This window comes from Dryobates pubescens, chromosome Z, assembly GCF_014839835.1.
Source record: "Dryobates pubescens isolate bDryPub1 chromosome Z, bDryPub1.pri, whole genome shotgun sequence".
Lineage (NCBI taxonomy): Eukaryota > Metazoa > Chordata > Aves > Piciformes > Picidae > Dryobates > Dryobates pubescens.
This window is the reverse complement of record NC_071657.1, coordinates 119,528,566-119,549,367: the sequence shown is the minus strand read 5'-3', so window position 1 is coordinate 119,549,367 and position 20,802 is coordinate 119,528,566. Positions and strand designations below refer to the sequence as shown.

Below are 20,802 nucleotides of genomic sequence, written 5' to 3'. Positions count from 1 at the left end.
CAAGGCTCTGGGGAGACCTTCTTGTGGCCTTTCAGTGCTTAAAGGGGCTGAGAGGAAAGCTAGGGACAGACTTTTTAGCAAGGCCTCTTGTGACAGGACAAATGGTGATGGTTTTAAACTAAAAATTTAAACTAGATAAAAGGAAGAAATATTTTAGGATGAGGATGGTGAGACCTTGTCCCACGTTGCCCACAGAATGTTGGTAGATATAATAATCCTATGCAATGCTACAGACTAGGGGATGAGTGGCTGGGGAGCAGCCTGGCCGAGAGGGTCCTGGGAGTGCTGGTTGGCAACTGGCTGAACACAAGCCAGCAGTGTGCCCAGGTGGCACAGATGGCCAATGGCATCTTGGTTTGTGTCAGGAATAGTGTGGCCAGCAGGACCAGGGATGTAATTCTGCCCCTGTACTTGGCACTGGTAAGGCTTCACCTTGAGTACTGTGTGCAGTTCTGGGCCCCTGACTTCAAGAAAGATATTGAGGTGCTGGAGCAGGTCCAGAAAGGAGCAACAAGACTGGTGAAGGGACTGGAGGGAAAGTCTTATCAGGAGATGCTGAGGGAAGTGGGGTTGTTTAGCCTGGGAAGAGGAAGCTCAGGAGGGGAACTTATCACACTCTGCAACTACCTGAAGGAAAGTTGTAGTAAGGTGGGGGGTCAGGCTCTTCTCCCAGGCAACTTGTGATACGAGGGCATAGCCTGAAGCTGCACCAAGGGAGGTTTAGGTTGGATGTTAGGAAGCACTTCCTCATGGAAAGGATAATTAGACACTGAAGTGGACTACCCAGGGAGGTGGTGGAGGTGCCATCCCTGGAGGTGTTTAAGGAAAGATTGAAATGTGGCATTTAGCAACGTGGTTTCGTCAATGTGGTGGTGTTAGGTCATAGGCTGGACTTGACGATCTCAGAGGTCTATTCCAGCCTCAATAATTCTGTGATTCTGTGATCCCTGGAACCATTCCAGGTCAGGTTGTTTGGGTCTCTGACCAACCTGATCTAGTTAAGATGTCCCTGTTGACTGCAGCAGGTGTGGACTAGATGACATTTAAAGATCTCTCTACCAACACAAAACATTCTCAGATGCTATGATCCTATAACTTTCTAAGTAAGTAAATGGGTTCGAAACACTCAAGAGGTCCACTCTATGTGTGCAGCTCACCTGGTTTTGTGTTGCCTCCAGCATAGCGCAGACCCTTGATGGCTTTCAGGGCGCTGTTGCGGTCACGGTACTGGTTGAAGTAAAAAGCCGCCCTGGGCTCCTCACCGTACTGAGCAACAGCAACCTGCCAAAGGAAAGAGGCTTGTGAAAAATGCTCAGGCACACATCAAATGTGCCACCACTCAGTAAACTGCCTTGAGTGAGGAAGCACAACTAGTTGTGCAACGGGAGTGGAAAGAGGCTGTGTTTCTTGCAGACTGAATCAAAGAGTGACAGAATTCTCTAATATCATGTCCAACCATTAACTCAGCGCTGCCAGGTCACCACTAAACCGTGTCCCTCAGCACTACGTGTCTTAGGCACAACACTAAGCCTTTCTGATCCATAGCACGTGAGCAATCAGACTGCTCACATGGATGAGCAGAAGGTGAGCACTTGGAAGGAAAACACCTTCAGGAAACAGAATAACAAAGTCTTGCCTGCATCCCTTCAGGTCCAATCTTCGGAAAATAGGAAACAATCCGGAAGAGGAAATCCTTCACTTTGTTGAAATTACTCTGGCCAGTACTTGAGGACTTATCCACCAGGAACCCCACGTCTGCTTTGAACTTGCCACAGACTGCATAGAGAAGAGAGGATCTCCATAACCTGAAGGTCCTAAAGCCGAAGCATGGGGTTTTGTGTTCAGAGCAGCAAAACAAACCCAGTACCTCTTGTCATGTCAAAGGTTGATGAGTGAGCAGGCAGCACCTTTGCCCTACAGGGTAGTGCTGAGAGATATTGTCTACTTTCACTACTTAATAGAATTTTGGCTCCTGAGAGCAGAGAAGGTCATAGTCCCAAGTGGTTTTGACCTATTGCAGAATCATCATCACACCACACATGGACACACACTCACTTGGTCCAGGGAGAGTGGTCAGCAATGTAGATGCTGCAGTGGTTGATAGTGGAGTCTCTGGAGTTGATGGTAATGCTGTGGTGGTGGCTAGCTGAAGGTGAGTGGTTTCCACATTGCTAGGAGATATCGGTGGGGATCCCATCGTATCCAATTCTATAGAAACCACTGGAGTGATTGGCACTGGTGAATCTCTGTGTGGTCCTGCTGCAAGAGGCAAACAGCAGAGGTGGGTTTTAAACTTCTTTTAGATACGGTGTCACTATCTAGCAAAGCATCAGAAGAGTAGGGAAGCCAAGAAATTAGCATCAGAAGCAATCACCAAGGTAAAGCAGCAACACAAGTCTCCAGTCTTCATACCTGTGTGCCCAAAGATTGTTGTCTCTGGTCCCTCCGTATCTCCAAAGACTGCTCTTATAGAAAACAAATACATTTCTTTGGGGCTCAGTCCTGTCACTCGATACGATCTAGAAGCTGCTGGTAACAGTTCCTGGGAAAGATCAGAAGCTGTGACAAAAGGAAAAGCATGTATTGACTGGGAGCCAGAGAATCACAGAAAACATCCGGCTGGAAGAGACCTCAAAAGGTCATCCAGCCCAACCCTCGACCCAGTTTAGGGTCAATCCAAACCATGTCCTCAGGTGCCAGGTCTGCATGCTATTAAACACCTTCAGGGATGGCGACTCCACCACTGTCCTGGGCAGACCATTCTGATGTTTGATCACCCTCTCTGCGAGGAATTATTTTCTAACATCTAGCCTGAACCTCCCCTGGTGCAGCTTTTGACTATTTTCTCTAGTCCTGTTGCTTGGCACCAAGGACTGGCTGGCCCCCTCCTCAAAGGAAGCAGCTCAAAATAATTCCCATGTCTGGAGCATCCTGTCCTCTAATGACACCAGGAAGCTGAGGAGAGACATCATTGCTCTCTACAACAAAGGGGGGCATTGGTCTCTTCTCCCTAGTATCAGGTGATAGAATGAGAGGAAGTGGCCTGAAATTGCATCAGGGGAGGTTTAGGTTGGATAGTAGGAAAAAATTCTTCACTGAAAGGGTGATCAGGGATGGGAACCTGGAGGTGTACAAAAAATGTGTAGACATGACACTTCGGGACATGGTTTAGTGGCCATGGTGGTGGTAGGCCATTGGTTGGACTTGATGATCTTAGAGGTCTTTTCTAACTGAACCATTTCTATGAAAAGGCCCTTCCTGTTGCATAAGGAAGGAAGGTTGGCTCTGGATGGGGACCCATTGACATACACAGGTTTGATTTTGTGTAACCCCGGCCAGAGGAGGTCTACAGCTGGAATGACTTGAAACTCAGTAGAAGGAGACTCCATCCTTTATGGGGCAGGCTGGCTAAGGTTGGTCATCAGGAAGGAGATCATAAAATGTGCTTCAAAGAAGGGGCAAGGGAAGTGGGTAATGAATGAGAGCTCCTTCAGAATAAAAAAAATCAAGTTGCAGTTAAGAAAATTAATCAAGGCACCAAGAGAACAGAAGAAAAAAAAAAGAGGACAAAGTTCTTAATTGCCTTTATACCTTAATTCTGGCAGCCTGGGTAATTAAAGGAGAGAAATTGGAATTCCTCGGTCATGAGCATAAATCTGATCTTGTAGGCACTATGGAAATGTGGTGGCAAAAGTCATCTGATTGCAATGTTGAATCAATAGCTATAAACCCATTTCAGGAGGATCAATGGAGTTGAGGCACAGGGGGACTGTCAGCCACGGTATTATCCATTTCTGAGCTCCTGACAACTCTGAAACCAATGATTTTTGAATACTTAAGGGCCTATATTTTAGCAGTACGGCACAGGAGGGGAACAGTTACATTAGATCACTTAAATCACCCTAGAGAACCAAATGTTCAGTTCCCTAATCACTTCTCCATGACATGTAGGGCAAAAAAAATGATGCTGCCACAATAGACTTCATCCTGAGTGGCATATGCTGCAAGTCTTAAGCTGCCAATACCAAAATGTCCTTGGATTAAAAAAAAATAAAATTAAAGCTGATGACCTGGTAACTGAAAAAAACAAACAACACAACAAATCACTGCAGGGAGCGCAGGGGAACTGTGTCAGATTTGTTTTCCTTATTGACTTGTGAAGATCATAGAATGGCTTGGGCTGGAAGGGATCTTAAAGATCATCTAGTTCCAAACCCCTGCCATGAGCAGTGACACCTCCCAACAGAACAGGTTCCTCAAGGCACTTCCAGGGATAGGGCATCCAGGACAACCTGTTCCAGTGTCTCCCCACCCTCACTGTAAAGAATTTTCTCCTAATAACCAGTCTAAGTCTCCCCTCTTCCAGCTTTACCTTGAGAGTGATGGAGCCCTGCAGAAGGCTGCCCAGAGAGGTTGTGGAGTCTCTTCTCTGAAGGGATTCCATGCTTGCCTGGACATTATGATACTGGGCAGCCTGCTGCAGATGACTCTGCTTTAGCAGGGCAGTTGGACTGGATGATCTCCAGAGGCCACTTCCAACCCCTGCCATTCTGTGATTATGTGACTCTTTCTCCCACCAAAACCGCCAGTACCTGAGGACAAGCGCCATTTTAGTAGGTATGTGGATGCTCCGGGAGCAGCTGTCCAAGTGAGCAAAGCACTGGTCTCTGCAGCCTCCTGCACTGTGAACTCAGCCACTTTGGGTAAATCCACTGTTGGAAAAGAAGGGAATTAAGAGAAGATCCTACCCATGGGAAGGGCCACGGATTATTGCTACCAGATACAAGGGCTGCTAACATCACCCCACCATCAATGTGAAATGCAGAGAACCATGAATCCAGCCTTTGCAACCCAGCACAAAGAGAATTGTTCCACCAGGACATACCTGTGCGGTGAGTTAGAGTCACCTCTGGCCCCTCAGTCTTGCTGAAGACAGCCTGAATGCTGACTTTGTACAGAGTGTTGGGCAGCAAGTGGTCAATCCTGTAAGCCAACACTCTACTGCCCAGGTACTGAGTCTTGGCAATCTGTTTGTCTGTTAAAAAAAAGGGGATACTTCAGAACCTGGAGATCACCAGAGCTCCAGGTCACCAGTGAAGTAGGTGGCATCTCCTCCAATGGAAGTAGTCATTCCTCACTGTACTGTTGTTTCAGAGCTTTGTTTCAGGGAGTATCTTCATGAGCTCAAGGAGGGAAGGAGATATCAACAAGGGTTACAGACTGAGGACTATGTTGCCCAATAGTGAGAGCTCTCTTCTAAACCAGGTAGTAGGTGAGGAGTTTGGAAAAGTGCTCCCATAACCATGAACAGAGAGATTTGTCCGTGCTAGAAATGAGCCTGTGCACCCTTTCTCTGCTCACCTTTGCCTGCTCTCACAGGGCTCCAGGTGACTTTGAATTTGGTGGCAGCTGCCATGGCACTCCACATCAGAGACAAGCTTGTGCTGGTGTAGGACATCACTTTGAAATTGGAGACATAGCCAAGAGGAACTGCAAGATGAAGAAAGCATTAGACTACTGTCCAACAGGGCTCTTTTTTGTCCATATAATGAGGTCAATGAGCTACACCTGGCATCTCTGCTGCTCACTGTCTCATCATTCTCACCTGGAGAGATGTCAGCTTGTACTACTTAAGGTCTGGGCCATATGTGTAGATCCTGTCTCTAGAGCAGAATGCACTATGGAGTGCATTGTGCTCTAGATCCAGGTGGGAGCACCTCTGCATGATAGGGACCTAGAAAGTCATGACATCAAGATCTTGGTATCCCCACACTACCTGCAGTGCAAAACATCCACCCAGAGCTCCTACAGGTGCTCAACATCCATGTTTAGGTGTGCTCTTCTTCATGAGGGTCAGTCCGTTGTCTCCACAACGTATTCCAGGGTTGCTAGTTATCTTCTGCCACTTCTAAACCTCTCCAAGGACACATCTGTTACTGTACAAATATTGCCTCTGCTTTCTGATCATTGTGCTCAACATTGCTGCCTTCCCTCTACTGGGATGCAGCAACCCTGAAGTTTACCATGAAGAGACAAGCTGTGGCCATCAACTAGACCATTGTCTCTCCCAGTTTCACATGAAGAAACTGCACTTGCTGCCCCTTTTCCAGGCCAGCCCTTTGGAGACCCTGCTTCTTTGAGGCAGCGCTCAACAGGCAGCAAGTTCCATGTTGGGATGTTCCTCTCCATTTATCTCCCTACAGCAGAATTTCAAAGAATCACAGGATGGCAGTGATTGGAAGGGACGTCTGTAGGTCACTGAGTCCAACCCCTCTTCCAAGGCAAGTTCACCTAAAGAAGGTCACACGGGAACATGTCCAGGCATGTTTTGAGTGTCTCCAGAGAATAGCTCCAGATATTTACCCATGTCTCATTTCTATTCCATCTGGACTCCTTGACTTTGGCCACTGGTCTGGATTTTGGGATGCCTAGAAGCTCAGTGACCACAGATTGGGCAGTTCATATCTGAAGCTCTGCCCAAGCTCACACATGAACAGATCAACTATAGAATGTACTGATTCCACATTCCTGAAGACTCCCATGCAGAAAACCTTGAGCCTTTCTGATTCAAAATCTAACCTACCAAGAACAGAGCGTTGGCAGGGTGGAGGACCACCACCACAGTCCCCCTGACACAAGGAGGAGATGATGAAAGTGGGGTGGAGGAGGTAGAGCTTAAAGCGTTTGTAGGGATACACACGGTTGAACCAGATATGTGCTCCAGTAGCTACTTGAACATCCTGCCCATACTCACGTGTCCTGGCTGAGGTGGTGATCCCTGGTCCCTCCAGCGAGCCAAAGAGCACATAGAGGGAAATCACGTACTCAGTGTCGTGGGCCAGGTTGTGGAGCTGGTAGGCTGTGACTGACCTGTTGAGGGCCAGCTGATGAGGATGGTCTCTGCCAAAGAACTCTGTGGAAGAGAGGAAATAAAACAGAAGAGGATAAGGATTGAAGAGGCTAGGGAGGAGCTCTGTTGCATACTGGAAAAGACATTGTGTTTTCCTTGGCAATCTACCTCCAGCCTCTGTTGTAGGACACCCATGTGCATGCTGGTGCAAGAGAGTTTTCCCGTGATTATTTATCTGGCAGTTTGAAGAACCCAAACCAGCTGAGAGGCACTGAAGAAGCCAAATCACCTCTTACATTCCAGGCCCATGGTAATGTGGTCATATGCCCTGTCTCTCTCCATCATCTGAGGATCTTCTGGCCTTGGATTTCATGATCTCCAGAGGTCACTTCCAACACATACCATTGTATGACCCTCAACCCTGATCAATATTGTAAAGGGTGGATACTAAGAGAATGGGACCAGACACTTTTCAGTGGTTCCCACAACAGGACAAGGGGCAATGGGCACAAACTGGAACCCAGTAGGTTGCATTTGAACAAGAAAGTGTTCCTTCCTGTGAAAGTGCTGGAGCCTTGGAGCAGCCTGCCCCAAAAGGCCGTGGGGTCTCCTCCCAAGAGATTCTAGACTCACATGGACATCATGCTCCTGTGCAACCTCTCTGGGTGAACATTCTTTAACAGGATGTTTGGACTAGATGATCTCAAGAGATCCTTTCCAAATTCTAGCCTGCTGGAATTCTGTGATCTGGAGGAGCAGCAACATCCCTGTGCTAGATGACCAGCCCCCTCTCTTCCCTGAGGACCAGTCAAGGTTGTGTAGGACTCTTGCTCTATGTGTTGGGCTGGGGTCAGGCTGAACATAGGTGGTGCATAGACTCTGCCTAATAGCACTATGGCCTAACACCAGGAATCATTTTTGGTCCCAGTTCATACCCTAAAGTTGTACTAGAGGGTTCTCAGACCAGTTGATGAGCTGGAACAAGCCCCTACACCAAGCATCCCTGAGGTTCCCAGTGCTTTATCTCTCATGCTTAAGCAGGAGGTAGAGGTGATGTAGGACCTTACCTGGTGTAGGACCCCAAGCCACTCGGTATCCTGTGGCTCCAGCAACTGAGTCCCAGGAGACCAGAACACTGTTGATGGATATCTCACTCACTTTCAGCATCTGGACAGTGCTTGATGCCACTGCAAGAGAGTCAAGTTGACCAATTGCATCAATGTCCAAACAGCTTTTAAGTGGTCCTCTAAAGCTGTGATGAACCAGAATACTTTCTACATCAGATAACAGGCAGGGTGGTGACTACAAAGGACACCAGCTCTGTGCTGCCAGCAGAGCCTGACCTCTATCTATATGTCTTGGGTCTGGCTCCCACTCCTCATGTAAGGCACTCACCTGTTGTTGCTTTCCCGCTTACCACTGGCCCCTCAACATCCCCAAAGACAGGGTTGACGGTGACAGTGTACTCCATGCCAGGCTGCAGCCCCTGGATCACGTAGTAGCGGTAGCTATTGCTGAGGTTCACATCCTGGATGCTGCCCTCTGCAAAGGGAAATGATGTCTGAGCTTCCTTGGGTCAAGGCCAAGGAGAACCAACCTCTTTGGATCTTCCTGACTGGGAAAGCAGAGGGCAATCATGCACTACACAGTGCATGAAACAGCAACATTTCAGCACTCTGGCTTGGACATGCACCAGCAATGTCCTCAAACTGAGGGCTGTAGTGATATTAGTGCAAGAAGAATATATCTTGGTTGAGGAGCTAATGTATATCTGGGTAGAAACAACCCACAGCCTCTTAGGTAGACCTCAGTGACCATCAACAGATCAAGGGAGCTCAGGGCTTTGCAGGTCAAAGACAACAAATCAGGTAGTAGCACACAAATGCTCACTTATGGATCTGTGAGCAGTCCTATAAGAGGGTGCAAGCTCTGCCCAGCTCCTGGGTGACTCAGTGCTGGAGTGTCCTCTTGCCTTCCCTGCAGGACACAAGAACTAACTTATGTCACAAAAAACATTTTCTCATTTGTGCATCCTTGCCGCCTACTAGAAACTGCTCAGCTAAACCTCTGGGCACGGCAGGAGAAGAGTTAAAACCCGGTCTTTGGCGGGGGCAGAGAGGTGCAGTCAAGAGTTTGCTGCGGTTTTTGGAGGGCGAGCTGCCATTTGCAGTTTGGTCACTGGAGGGCGCCATGCCCCCATCTTCACACTCTGAGCCCCATCCCCCTCTCCCACCCCACTACCTGGACCTCCTCTCCGCGTCAGCTGCTCGTTTATGTATATCTCTTCTCTGTCTTACAAGTCGGAGAAGAAAAATCAAACCCCTCCAATTCTTGGGATGCCTGCACAGGGATGGACAGAAGGCCCCAGCACCACCAGATCCGTAACACAAGGTCCTGGGATGGGAAGGGATGGAAGGTGGGAGGAGAACCCCTCAGGACCCAGCAGCGAGAGAGGGCTGTCCCTTAGGATTTTACCACCCCTGGTTTTGGGGTGAACTGGTAGCAGATGAAAGAGCTGCTCAGGAAGGGCAAATCCAGAGTGAAGGTGATGTGCCCTTGCTGCTTCACTTGAGGCTCTCCTGCATTGTCCCATCAAGAAGAGCTGTTCCCACTACAAAGATGTGGCAGCCTGAGCACATATGAGCTCCATTTCTATCTGGGACTGGGTAAACTCTAGTTTTGTGGTGAATGATTGATTCTGGAGAGGCATTAATTTCAATGCAATAAAAGTGTCCTTATATTTTCCCTGTAAAGACTTTTCCCTTCTGATGACCTCTGGAGCTGGTCTCCATCCACCCCTCCCCTGGTGTGAGATCTCTCCTTATTCCCTACCCAGAGGAGCTGAGCCAGAGAAGAGTGTGTTATTTATTCAAAGGCTGTGATGGAGCCCAGGTGTGCTGACATCCCATCTCATCTCTGAACCACAGAAACATCCATCTCCCAAGGCCAAAATATGTCATCAGACCTCAATTTCTAACTTCTGCTCCCCCACACTCGCAAAGAATTTATGTTTGGGTTCAGGACAGGGGGAGAAGCTCCAGCTGCAAATGCAGATCTGTCTTCAAACACAAGAATTTATCAAGGAATGAAGATATATTATGGGATGCCAGGTCTTGGTGCTGCAGAGAGGAAAGCTACAAGCAGAGACACTTCCAGTCTATAAGGTGGTAGTACCTGCCCTCCCCAAAAGGAATTTACCAGAGGGGTTGTGGATACAGCTCTGCACTGAACACACTACGAGCTTCTCTCCAGCTATTAACCCTTTCCAAGGCCACTCAGGTCCAGTAAATCCATCACTAATCCCATGTTAAAAAGGCTGGATACTTATAAGTGCTTTATGTGGAGTCAGAGCAGGTATTTCTGCATCCATGCAGAGTTTGCCACCAACACCCATGGAACAACTCTCTGTTGCAAGCTTCTGAACAGAAAAAAACACTCACAGACTCCAAAAAACCTGATTGCCTCCAGCTTCTTGTTGCATGGCTGGACATGGAAGGTGTTAGTGCTCCCAACACCTTGAGGACCCCACAGATCCTGTCTCTCCATCTCACTGCCTAATGATGAATGCACCCTGCTGGTGAGTCTCTACCTGCTGATGTCCAAGTGAGTCTGTAGCCTGTTGCTCCCCGGACAGGGCTCCACCTTGCCTGGAGCGTGTCGGTGGTTTGGTTCTGCAGCAAGATGCTTTTCACAGGCAGGAGCTTCACTGGAAGGAGGACAAGGAACAAACCTTTCAGAGCAGCCACCTGCCAGTGGAGGATTTCATAGAATCATAGAACTGTATGAGGTTGGAAGAGATCTTTGAGATGTTCACATCCAACTGCTTGCTTAAGAGCTTGCAATCTCACCACTACTGCCAAGCCATTGTCACTAAACCACATCCCTCATCAACACATCCATGCATCTTTTAAATACCTCCAGGGGTGAAGACTTCACCACCTCCCTGGGCAGCCTGTTTCAATGCTTGAGAATACTTTCTGTGAGAATTTTTTCCTAATACCCAACCTGAACCTCCCTTGACACAACCCAAGCCCATTTCCTCTTGTGCTGTCACTTGTTGCATGTCAGAATTGACCAAGTCCTACCTGGCTTCAGCCTCCTTTGAGGTAGTTGTAGAGCACAATGAGCTCTCTGCTCACCATCCTCTCAGAAGACTAAACAATTTCAGCTGCCTCAGCTGCTCCTCATAAGAGCCAAGTTCCAGGCCCTTCACCAGCTCAATTGCTCTTCTGTGGATATGCTCCAGCACATCCATGTCCTTCTTGGAATGAGGGGCCAAAAACTGAACCCAGAATTTGAGGTGTGGCCTCACCAGTGCCGAGTAAAAGGCGACAATCACATCCCTAGACCTGACCACAATATTCCTGATCCAATCCAGGACGCCATTGGACTTCTTGGACACGTGAACATGCTGCTAACTCATATAGACTGGTTTCTTCCCTACATCGCTGCTCATCCAGTCTATCTATCAGAAGAGAGAACTGCAAGAGCTCCTGCACTCCCTGGCATGTTGAAGGTATGTCATAAAAGGATGGTGGAAACAATTAAGTCTGTGACCATTGCTTTCCAGTATCAGTGCCTCTAATGCACCAGCCTTGCTTGTTTTATAGAATAGTATAGAATAAACCGGGTTGGAAGAGACCTTCAAGATCATCACATCCAACCCATCAACCAATCCAACACCACCTAAACAACTAACCCACGGCACCAAGCACCCCATCAAGTCTTCTCCTGAAAACCTCCAATGACAGCGACTCCACCACCTCCCCAGGCAGCCCATTCCAATGGGCAATATCTCTCTCTGTATAGAACTTCTTCCTCACATCCAACCTAAACCTCCCCTGGTGCAGCCTAAGACTGTGTCCTCTTGTTCTGGTATTGGCTGCCTGGGAGAAGAGACCAACATCTGTCTGTCTACAAACTCCCTTCAGGTAGTTGTAGAGAGTAATAAGGTCACCCCTGAGTCTCCTTCTCTCCAGGCTAAGCAACCCCAGCTCCCTCCGCCTCTCCTCGTAGGGCTTGTGTTCCAAACCCCTCACCAACTTCGTTGCCCTTCTCTGGACTCGTTCCAGCAGTCAACATCCTTCCTAAACTGAGGGGCCCAGAACTGGACACAGGACTCGAGGTGTGACCTAGCCAGTGTAGTGTACAGGGGCAGAACGACCTCCCTGCTCCTGCTGACCACACTGTTCTTATGCAGCATGGGTGCAAAACAGGAGTGAAAGCAAGCCTCTGGCAGATCTCCTACCTTTCTTCCCAAGTGGCATGAGGGCATTAAAGGATGTCCATGTATGTCATGGGAGAAGATCAGGACTGAGTGTTGGAGTTAGGAAGGGCCTGTTGAACACTGCAGATGTAGCTGTCGTGCCTACCAGCTGCGAGGTGCTTAACAGCAAAGAGTGTGGACACAGCACCCAGGACAAGAAGGGACCAGTAAAAGAGTCAAACTTCTTACATGTTCTCCCCACAGCAGCCACAGGCTGGCTTGGCCCCTGAGGGTACACTGCATAGATGCTAATGCTGTATTCTCTGTCCTCCTGCAAGTTATACAGCACATGGGAAGAGACATCACCTTGTAGAACCTGCTCGTAGGCCATTCCTCGTCTGTTGGCTGCAAAATCAAGGAGAAGAGCAATGGTGAAGCCTTCCCACTGCCTGAGGTCTATATCCCGTGGTGAAATCTTCACAACAGAGTGAGAAGTGTTCTTAGGAGCTGGTTCAAGCGCATGGTTGAAGCTCACCAACCCCATTATGCTGCTCAGAGTTATGTCTGTAATTAAGGCTTGAGATATCCACACTGTCCCATCTCTCCAGATTACAAAGAGATGAGTGTGAGTCACACTGAAGGCTTGAATCCACCCCACATCCACACTGAGGCAGACCACTGAGTATGAAAAGCATTTATGGTAGGTCTGGATGTGACAGTGCAAATAGGTAGAAGGCATCCACAGCACCATCCTCACCTTGTTCTTTGAAAGAAAGTTCTTCCAAGGACTCTTCTCCCCCATCCCTGGAGATATTCAAGATTAGGCTTTATTGGTCTCTGAGTAACCTGATCTAGTTTGGGATGTTCCTGCTTATTGCAGGGGGGTTGGGCTAGATGACCTTGAAAGATCTTTTCCAACCTGATGCTTTCTATCATTCTATGATCCTAGAGGAACCACACTGTCTGGAAGAGGCTAACATGGGTCCTTTTCAGAGTAATGCCAGGAGCTCTGTGGTGCATTGTTCCTTGGACAAAATGGCACCTTTTTTGACCTTGGATCATTGCTCTTTCTATAGCAAACTCCAAGAAAAAGTAATAATATCTGAACTCACCTCTGGGGATGTAGACCTTGTAGCCCTCCAGCTTGCCCAGCGGAGGTGTCCAAGCCACCTTCAAGCTAAAAAGTCCTTCTTCTATCACACGGAAATTAGTGACTGGAGGCACAGGGGCTTCGAGGTACAAAAATATTGTAGAAATTGAGGGATAAATAAAGTGCTACATCTAAAGTCCTTTGAAAAGTCCTTTGTCTTCAAGGACAAAGAGACACAAAATTGAGCAGCATCATTTCTCTTCAAAAGCCACCACCCCTCCACCTCTACCAAACCCTTGTCTGATTGAAAAGTGGGCTAAACCCCACCATGGCCTTCCTCTTTGAATGGTGTTGGGAAGTGTGAAAGATCTCCTCACATGACATTTCCTTCTGAGCTTTACAGTGGTTTCATGCAGACTGAGAAGGACACATGAATCAAATGCTCCTTGTACCCATGAACGCAACTCTTACAAAGAGGAGCCCACTTTGAACCAGCCAGCCATAGCAGACAGATTTATAGCTTCTGCCTCTGGCTTCATGTTGGGGATAATAAGAAGAGATCAAATGACTTTGTTTCCATCCATAAAGACATTCCATCTTACTCCTGGCCAGCAGATATGAGTCAACCTTATTGAGGCCCTTTATTTATTCATCCTGTCAGAGATCTTCCCTCAAGAAGACAAACAATTACAGGAGGTGGGGGAAGCAAGAAAAGGTAAGGAAGAAAGGAATGATGGCCTACAAAGCCCTTGGGCAAAGCAGACTTGGCACTTCAGGGCAAACAGGGAGAGAAGCAGAATTCGTGCACCCCTCACACTCTTAAGAACCCTTAAAGCAGAGCAGAGACTGCTGGGACAAACCTTGCCCAATCCATGACATCTGACCCAGTGTCTTGCAGTCCAGGACTTGTCAAGAGTGATTTTTACAACCAGCTGAACATGAGCCAGCAGTGTGGCCAGGTGGCCAGGAGGGCCAATGGCATTCTGACCTGCGTCAGAAATGGTGCAGCCAGCAGGAGCAGGGAGGTCATTCTGCCCCTGTACTCAGCACTGGTTAGGCCACACCTTGCGTATTGTGTCTATTTCTGGGCTCCTTGATTTAAGAAGGATATTGAGACTCTTGAACATGTCCAGAGAAGGGCAAAAAGGCTGGGGAGAGGCCTCGGGCACAAGCCCTACGAGGAGAGACTGAGGGAGCTGGGATTGTTTAGCCTGGAAAAGAGGAGGCTCAGGGGAGACCTTATTGCTGTCTGCAACTACCTGAAGGGAGGTTGTAGACAGGTGGGGGTTGGTCTCTTCTCCCAGGCAACCAGCACCTGAACAAGAGGACACAGCCTCAAGCTGTGCCAGGGGAGGTTTAGGCCCGAGGTAAGGAGAAAATTCTTGACAGAAAGAGTAATTTGCCATTGGAATGTGCTGCCCAGGAAGGTGGTGGAGTCACTGTCCCTGGAGGTGTTCAAAAAAGGATTGGATGTGGCACTTGAAGCCATGGTTTAATAGTCATGAGGTGTTAGGTATTAGGTAATAGGTTGGACACGATGATCTCTGAGGTCTTTTCCAACCTTGTTGATTCTCTGATTCTCCTTTGTTTCTGATAACCTTGCCATCACAATCAACTGTGTGTCAGCAAAGGAATTTGGCGTGGCTGACAGCAATCCATAGAATGGTTTCGGTTGGAAAGGACCTTTAAGATCATTGAGACCAACAACTATCTAACTCTACCAAGTCTGGTGCTGTGGTGCTTAGCAATATGGTTTAGTGGTGAACTTGGTAGAGTAGGGTTAATAGTTGTACCTGATGATCTTAAGGGTCTTTTCCAACCTAAACGATGCTACAATTTCTGAGTCTTTTAAGCATCTCCAGGAATGGGGGTTCAACTACCTCCCTGGGAAGCCTGTTCCAGTGTTTGAGAACCCTTTCAGTGAAGGATTTTCTTCTAATGTCCAACCCAAACTTCCCCTGGTGCAAATTAAGGCTGTTTCCTCCTGTCCTACCACTTGTTACCAGGAGGAAGAGACCAGCATCCACCAGTCTCCAACCTCCTTTCAGAGAGTTGTAGAGATCAAAAAGGTCTCTCCTCAGCTTCTTTTCTCCAGGCTAAACAACCCTAGTTCCTCCAACTGCTCCTCACAAGACCTCTCTCCATACAACTTATGTCTGTGTTTCTCAACTAATGCTCTCCAAAAGCTTTCTTGTCCCAGGTACACGAATCCTACAAGAACTGAATCCAGGATTGGATTCGTTAAGCCCCTCTGGTTATTACATCAGATGATGTGAGCTACCCAGTAGGCTGAATTCTCTGCTTTCCAGTGAGTCAGCCACATGGGTTATACTCACAATTCTGCACCCCACCCCATGAGCATTTGCATTTATTCTTCCTACCTATTCCTACCTCTCCATCCCTCAACTCTTCACATGTATTCACATGTATGGTTTTGGCTTGGCTTTTTTCCCCCTTTCTTTTCCTTATGCCCACACAGACAAGGAACACGCAGGGTTGACTGCAGAAGAGACACTCACTTGTTTTCCCCTTGACAGCTGCTGACTCCCCAAGGGCATCTGCATAGACAGCCCTCACTGTGAAGACATAGTTGGTGTTGGGTTTCAGATCAGTCACCAGCACGGTATTTTTGTCACCATCTATCACAATCTGTAACATAGGGGAACAAAGGACATTGTTATGCCTCCATGACAGTAGAAGACCCCCATGTTTGCAAGAGCCTAGGAGCACAATGTTTCACATCTGGTGCAAAGTGACTTCCTCTCAAACACTTCATGTTTCGCAGTATCACAGTGTAGTAAGATCCGGAAGGGAACTCTGGAGACCATTGAACCCAATGCTTCTGCCAAGGCAGGTTCACCTAAAGAAGGTCCCACAGGAACATATTCAGGGGAGCTTTGAATGTCTCTCTTGGCAGCTTGTCCCATTGTTCTGTCACCCTTAAATTAAAGAAGTTCCTCCTCAGGTTGAGGTAGAATTTCTTATGTTCAAATTGTTCTATGTAACCAGGAGGAGGAGCTTCTTTAATTGCAGTCCTCAAATGACATTTGGGATCACATTGAACATAACACTGAGAGCACTACCAAGAGTGGGTTTCATGGGATAGCCCAGAAAAACCTCCATGAAAACAAGAGCATGCATAAGGTGAAGTGAACCGCAAGCCCCCTGAAGAAAAAAGGAAAAGCATCCCTCTTTGACAAAGAAAGCTTCTTTTAGGCCCATAGATGGAGATTTCAAAGTAACCTGAGGGCAAGAGAGGTGGAGACAACTTCTGTGTTGTCACTACATTCTTATGAGAATCTGAAGCAGCCAAGTATGACCATTCTTGTTAAATACAAGCTTAATAATTAATACAATTAATAATCTGAGCCTTAATAATTGATGCTTTCATAGCTTTGTTCTATTATTAGAAATTAAAGCTTTCAGGCATCCTATTTCTCTCCTTCAGTCTCGCTTTCAAACTTTGTGCAGTGATCAAGCCGAACCAGAGCCAGTCCTGGCACACGTGGCAGATTCCACAAGGGACATAACAAATCCAATGCCAAAACACACAGAGAACTTACCAAGATGAACAATCTTGGCAGCAAGAGGAACAGGGGATGTTGCTAGGGAAGCTGGATGGGCTTATTTGAGGGGGGATATCATAGAGGTAAGGAGAAAAATAGTGCTTCTCATTGACCTGTTCTCACCAATCCCAATGGAATTTTGTGCTACATTCTTTTTCCACTTTTTCCATCACTCCTAGAAACTCCATCTCAACCCAAGAGCAATGCCCAAATTACCATGAGCATTGCAACACACCTACAAATCTGATGTTCTATCTATAGACCTTCACTTTGAGTTTCAGGAATTTATGTCAACGCACTGGGCTAAGTGGGATTGTCGAGGGACATGGTCCTAGCCACAGAATCATGGAATGGTTTGGCTTGGAAGGGACCTTTAAGGGTCATCTAGTCCAAAGCCCCTGCAATCAGCAAGGGCTGATCTTCAACTAGATCTGGTTGCTCAGAGCCCCAACCAACCTGACTTGGAATGGTTCCAGGGATGGGGCATTTACCATCTGTCTTGGCATCCTGGGCCAGGGTTCCATCTTCAGTGGAAAGTGTGTCTTCCTTATATGTAATCTGAATCTCCCTCTTCGTTTAAACCCATCACCTCTTGTCTTGTCACAACAGGCCTTGATAAAAGGTCTGTCCCCAGCTTTCCAATAATCCTCTTTAAGCACTGAAAGGCCACAAGAAAGCTTCTTCAACCAGACTGTGCAATCAGCAGCCTCAGAAGAGGACTAACTCCTAAGTCAGGACCTGAAACTTGTGCTCTGCAAAACAAGAATGAAACTCTACCTGCCGCTGCTCCTCTGAAAGGGGCTGCCCTGATGGCAGCAAAGGATGGAGGTAGACATGGTAGCCTGTCACCTTTCCTGTAGCTGGCATCCATGTGAGTCGCAGTGAGCTGTGGCTTTGCTCACTGACATACAAATCCCAGGGCCTGATGATCTTCTCAGCTGCAAAAAGAGAAAGGAGAGGTCTTTGGTTTGGACTGTGTTGGGACCAGTGCTGGAGGCTTCGCACTGATGGAGTCAATTTATTCAACACAAAGAAAGTCTTGGGTGCAGAGGGTGTTCACTCAGACAGACAGAGCAGGAGAGGCTGTGATCTGTTTCCAGGTCAGAGCCACACAAGCAAGTTTTCTTTTGACAATTGCTTTGCAACATAAGAAGGGAAAGCAAAACTGGCTCTGGCTATAGTTCCCCTGTGAACATCTGCTTAATGCACAGAGCATCAGCTCCTTCCCTCTCCAGCTCCTTCTCTTTACTGTCACCAGAGAATAGAATCATAGAATTGCAGAATGGTTTGGGTTGTAAGTGACCTTTCAGGGTCACCTAGTCCAACCCCCTGCAGTCAGCAGGGACATCTGCAGCTACAGCAGGTTGTTCAGAGCCACAACCAACCTGACCTGGAATGGCTCCAGGGATGGAGCATCTACCACCTCTCTGGGCAGCTTGGGACAGGGTCTCACCACCCTCAGTTTAAAAAATGTCTTACTTCTCTCTAGTCTAAATCTCCCTCTTAATTGAAAAAAACATCAACCCTTGTCCTGTCACAACACGCCAGGGCTGTCCCCAGCTTTCTGATGGGCCCATTTAAGTCTGGAATGGCCACCAGAAGGTCTCCCTTGAGCCTTCTCTTATCCTGGCCTTGACAGCAGAGGGCTTCCAACCCTTGCATAATTGTTGTGGCCTTCTCTGGTCCTGTTCCAACAGGTTTATGTCTCTCCTGTGCTGAGGACTCCAGAGCTGGACAGTACGCCAAGTGGAGTCACACCAAGGAGGAAGCAGAGGGGCAGAATCAGCTCTGTCCAGAAAAGCTTGAACTCTCCACGAAAGATCACAAGTAGCCCTGAAGTGATACAGAACCACAGAGAAAGCAAATTCAAAATAAAGACTTCTGATAATTTGGATGATGTTCCCCTTTAACTCATCTTCTCTGGAGTTTGTGTGCCAAGAAGGGGGCAGGAGTTAATTGCCACCACCTCTGGATTTGCTGCATCATCAGTGTCTGTTTGGGGAGAGATCTGAAATCTTTTGGGCTGCACTTAGTATCTTCTGCAAGGAATGAAGGTCTTCCTGAGACCCTGAGCTGTGCTGCCACAGTTCACCATGAGAGGTCCATCATGAAAATCCCCAAGGGGCAGAAATGCTGCTACAGTCCATTGTTGCTCCTTTTGTTTGAACCAGCAGTAAGACTGTCAGGATTCCAGTATCAGCAGACAAACCATAAAGCTGCAGACACAAGATAAATACACAGGATCATTGAACCCAAGCAATGAATGCTCCATGATGCGAGCACAAGCCCTGCGAGGAGAGGCTGAAGGAGCTGGGATTGTTCAGCCTGGAGAAGAGGAGGCTCAGGGGAGACCTTATTGCTCTCTACAACTACCTGAAGGGAGGTTATAGCCAGGTGGGGGATGGTCTCTTCGCCCAGGCAACCAGCACCAGAAGAGGACACAGTCTCAAACTGTACCAGAGGAGGTATAAGCTTGAGGTGAGGAGGAGTTGTACTATACTCAGTATTCAGTATCACCAAGGTTGGAAGAGACCTCAAAGATCATCGAGTCCAACCTGTCACCACAGACCCCATGACTAGAGTAGGGGGGACAATAGTGCCCACTGCAGGCTTGAACTCACAAGCTTCCCATTAAGGGTCTTATGTGCTACCAACTGAGCCACTACCCAGGTAGGTGGTGGAGTCACCGTCCTTGGGGGTGTTCAAAAAGGGATTGGATGTGGCACTTGAAGCCGTGGTTTAGTAGTCATGAGGTCTTGGGTGACAGGTTGGACCTGATCTTTGAGGTCTTTTCCAACCTTATTGATTCTATGATTCTATGACCTCATTGCTTCTCTAGGGTCATGCAACCTCTAAAGCTCCATTGTGATGAACAGGGGATGTGGGAAGTCCATCTCCATGGTGTGACTGGGAAAGGATTGGTTTCAGCAGGTGGAAAGAAGGATAAAGGGAGAGCCCCGATGTACCTTGCCCAGTCTGTTTGGTGGGCTGTGGTGGCTCCGAGGCAGTGAAGCAGAGCCTTCGAGAGAGCTTGGAGGCTACATTATGGAGCAGGTGGAAATCTTCAACATAAAGCACATGCTCTGCAGTGGGCTCTGAAGCTATTTTGTTCAGTTCATTCTTGTCAGCATCCTTAATTCCTAGAAGGTGAAAAGAAGGAAAAGAGGACATCAACCATTATCTGTGAGGCAAGATGGCCACTGGCAAGGGTTATAAGGAACAAGTGAGAGCAACGTGCTGGTCTTTGAGTTTTATACCATGCTTTGAGTTGTGCTGCTCAGGTTGGAGGATGAAATAAGAAATGGAGACTCAAGCTGTATGGGCAGTGGTAAAGCAAATGATGGCATTAAGGAAAAGGGTCAAGGTTCTCCAGAGGTATGCCAGAAATTGACCCAAGGAATTCAGCTGGTAATGGGCCAAGAGGTGAAAAGCTCTTGGGTGGAAAATAAAAAAGAGCTAGGCAGGATCTGGCCTCATCCTTCATTTTTGGCACAGAGATATTTTTGCCCTTCTGATGGATGGGCAGACAACAGGACCCCTGGAGGCTGTGTGAAAATGGAGGGATTCTCCTGTGGCTGAATTAAAAAAAAAGGGTGGGGAACAAACCCAAACGAACCAACTCACCCTAATTTCCACCTCACATTGGTCCAAATCAGTGGCTCTCTACAATGAAACACCATCCCTCCTCCCTTTTCCCTTGAGACTTAGGAAAGGGGAGGATTTGACTTGTAAAAGATGTTTGGATATAGCTCAGGGCGGGGGCAGGGAGATGCCAAAACTTTTCCTTGCTCGTGGAATTATTCTGATGGACGGTTTTTAACGCAGCTGAATTGGTCTCTGAACCCCATTAAGAGAAACCTTCAAAGGCAAAAAACATTTCATTTCTGAAAATGCCACATCAAAACATTTTGGCTTTTTTGGAAGTATTTATTGAACTGCTCCTGAATTCACAAGTAGTTTTGACAGATGCAAACCCACAGATTTCCATGGAATAAATCAGCTTTCGACAACAAAAAACACCCAAGTACAGCACAGATGTGAGCTCCCTGGACTTGCACTACTTGCTAAGCCTAGGGATGGGTGCTGTTTT

At 47.6% G+C, this 20,802-nt stretch overlaps 1 protein-coding gene across 1 annotated transcript in view; it reads right to left on the bottom strand.

Annotated features, from left to right (window-relative positions):
- Positions 1-20,802, bottom strand: part of LOC104300065 (collagen alpha-1(VII) chain-like) — a 142,318-nt gene that overhangs the window by 85,353 nt on the left and 36,163 nt on the right. The window contains exons 6-21 of the mRNA XM_054177846.1: positions 19,679-19,852; positions 17,490-17,650; positions 15,666-15,795; positions 13,169-13,285; positions 12,306-12,461; positions 10,440-10,556; positions 8,246-8,392; positions 7,918-8,037; positions 6,755-6,913; positions 5,362-5,490; positions 4,886-5,035; positions 4,593-4,712; positions 2,413-2,559; positions 2,056-2,259; positions 1,637-1,776; positions 1,158-1,281 (exon numbers count right to left, since the gene is read on the bottom strand). Coding sequence (XP_054033821.1) covers positions 1,158-1,281; positions 1,637-1,776; positions 2,056-2,259; positions 2,413-2,559; positions 4,593-4,712; positions 4,886-5,035; positions 5,362-5,490; positions 6,755-6,913; positions 7,918-8,037; positions 8,246-8,392; positions 10,440-10,556; positions 12,306-12,461; positions 13,169-13,285; positions 15,666-15,795; positions 17,490-17,650; positions 19,679-19,852 — 2,295 coding nt within the window. The remainder of the gene's footprint in view (positions 1-1,157; positions 1,282-1,636; positions 1,777-2,055; positions 2,260-2,412; positions 2,560-4,592; positions 4,713-4,885; positions 5,036-5,361; positions 5,491-6,754; positions 6,914-7,917; positions 8,038-8,245; positions 8,393-10,439; positions 10,557-12,305; positions 12,462-13,168; positions 13,286-15,665; positions 15,796-17,489; positions 17,651-19,678; positions 19,853-20,802) is intronic.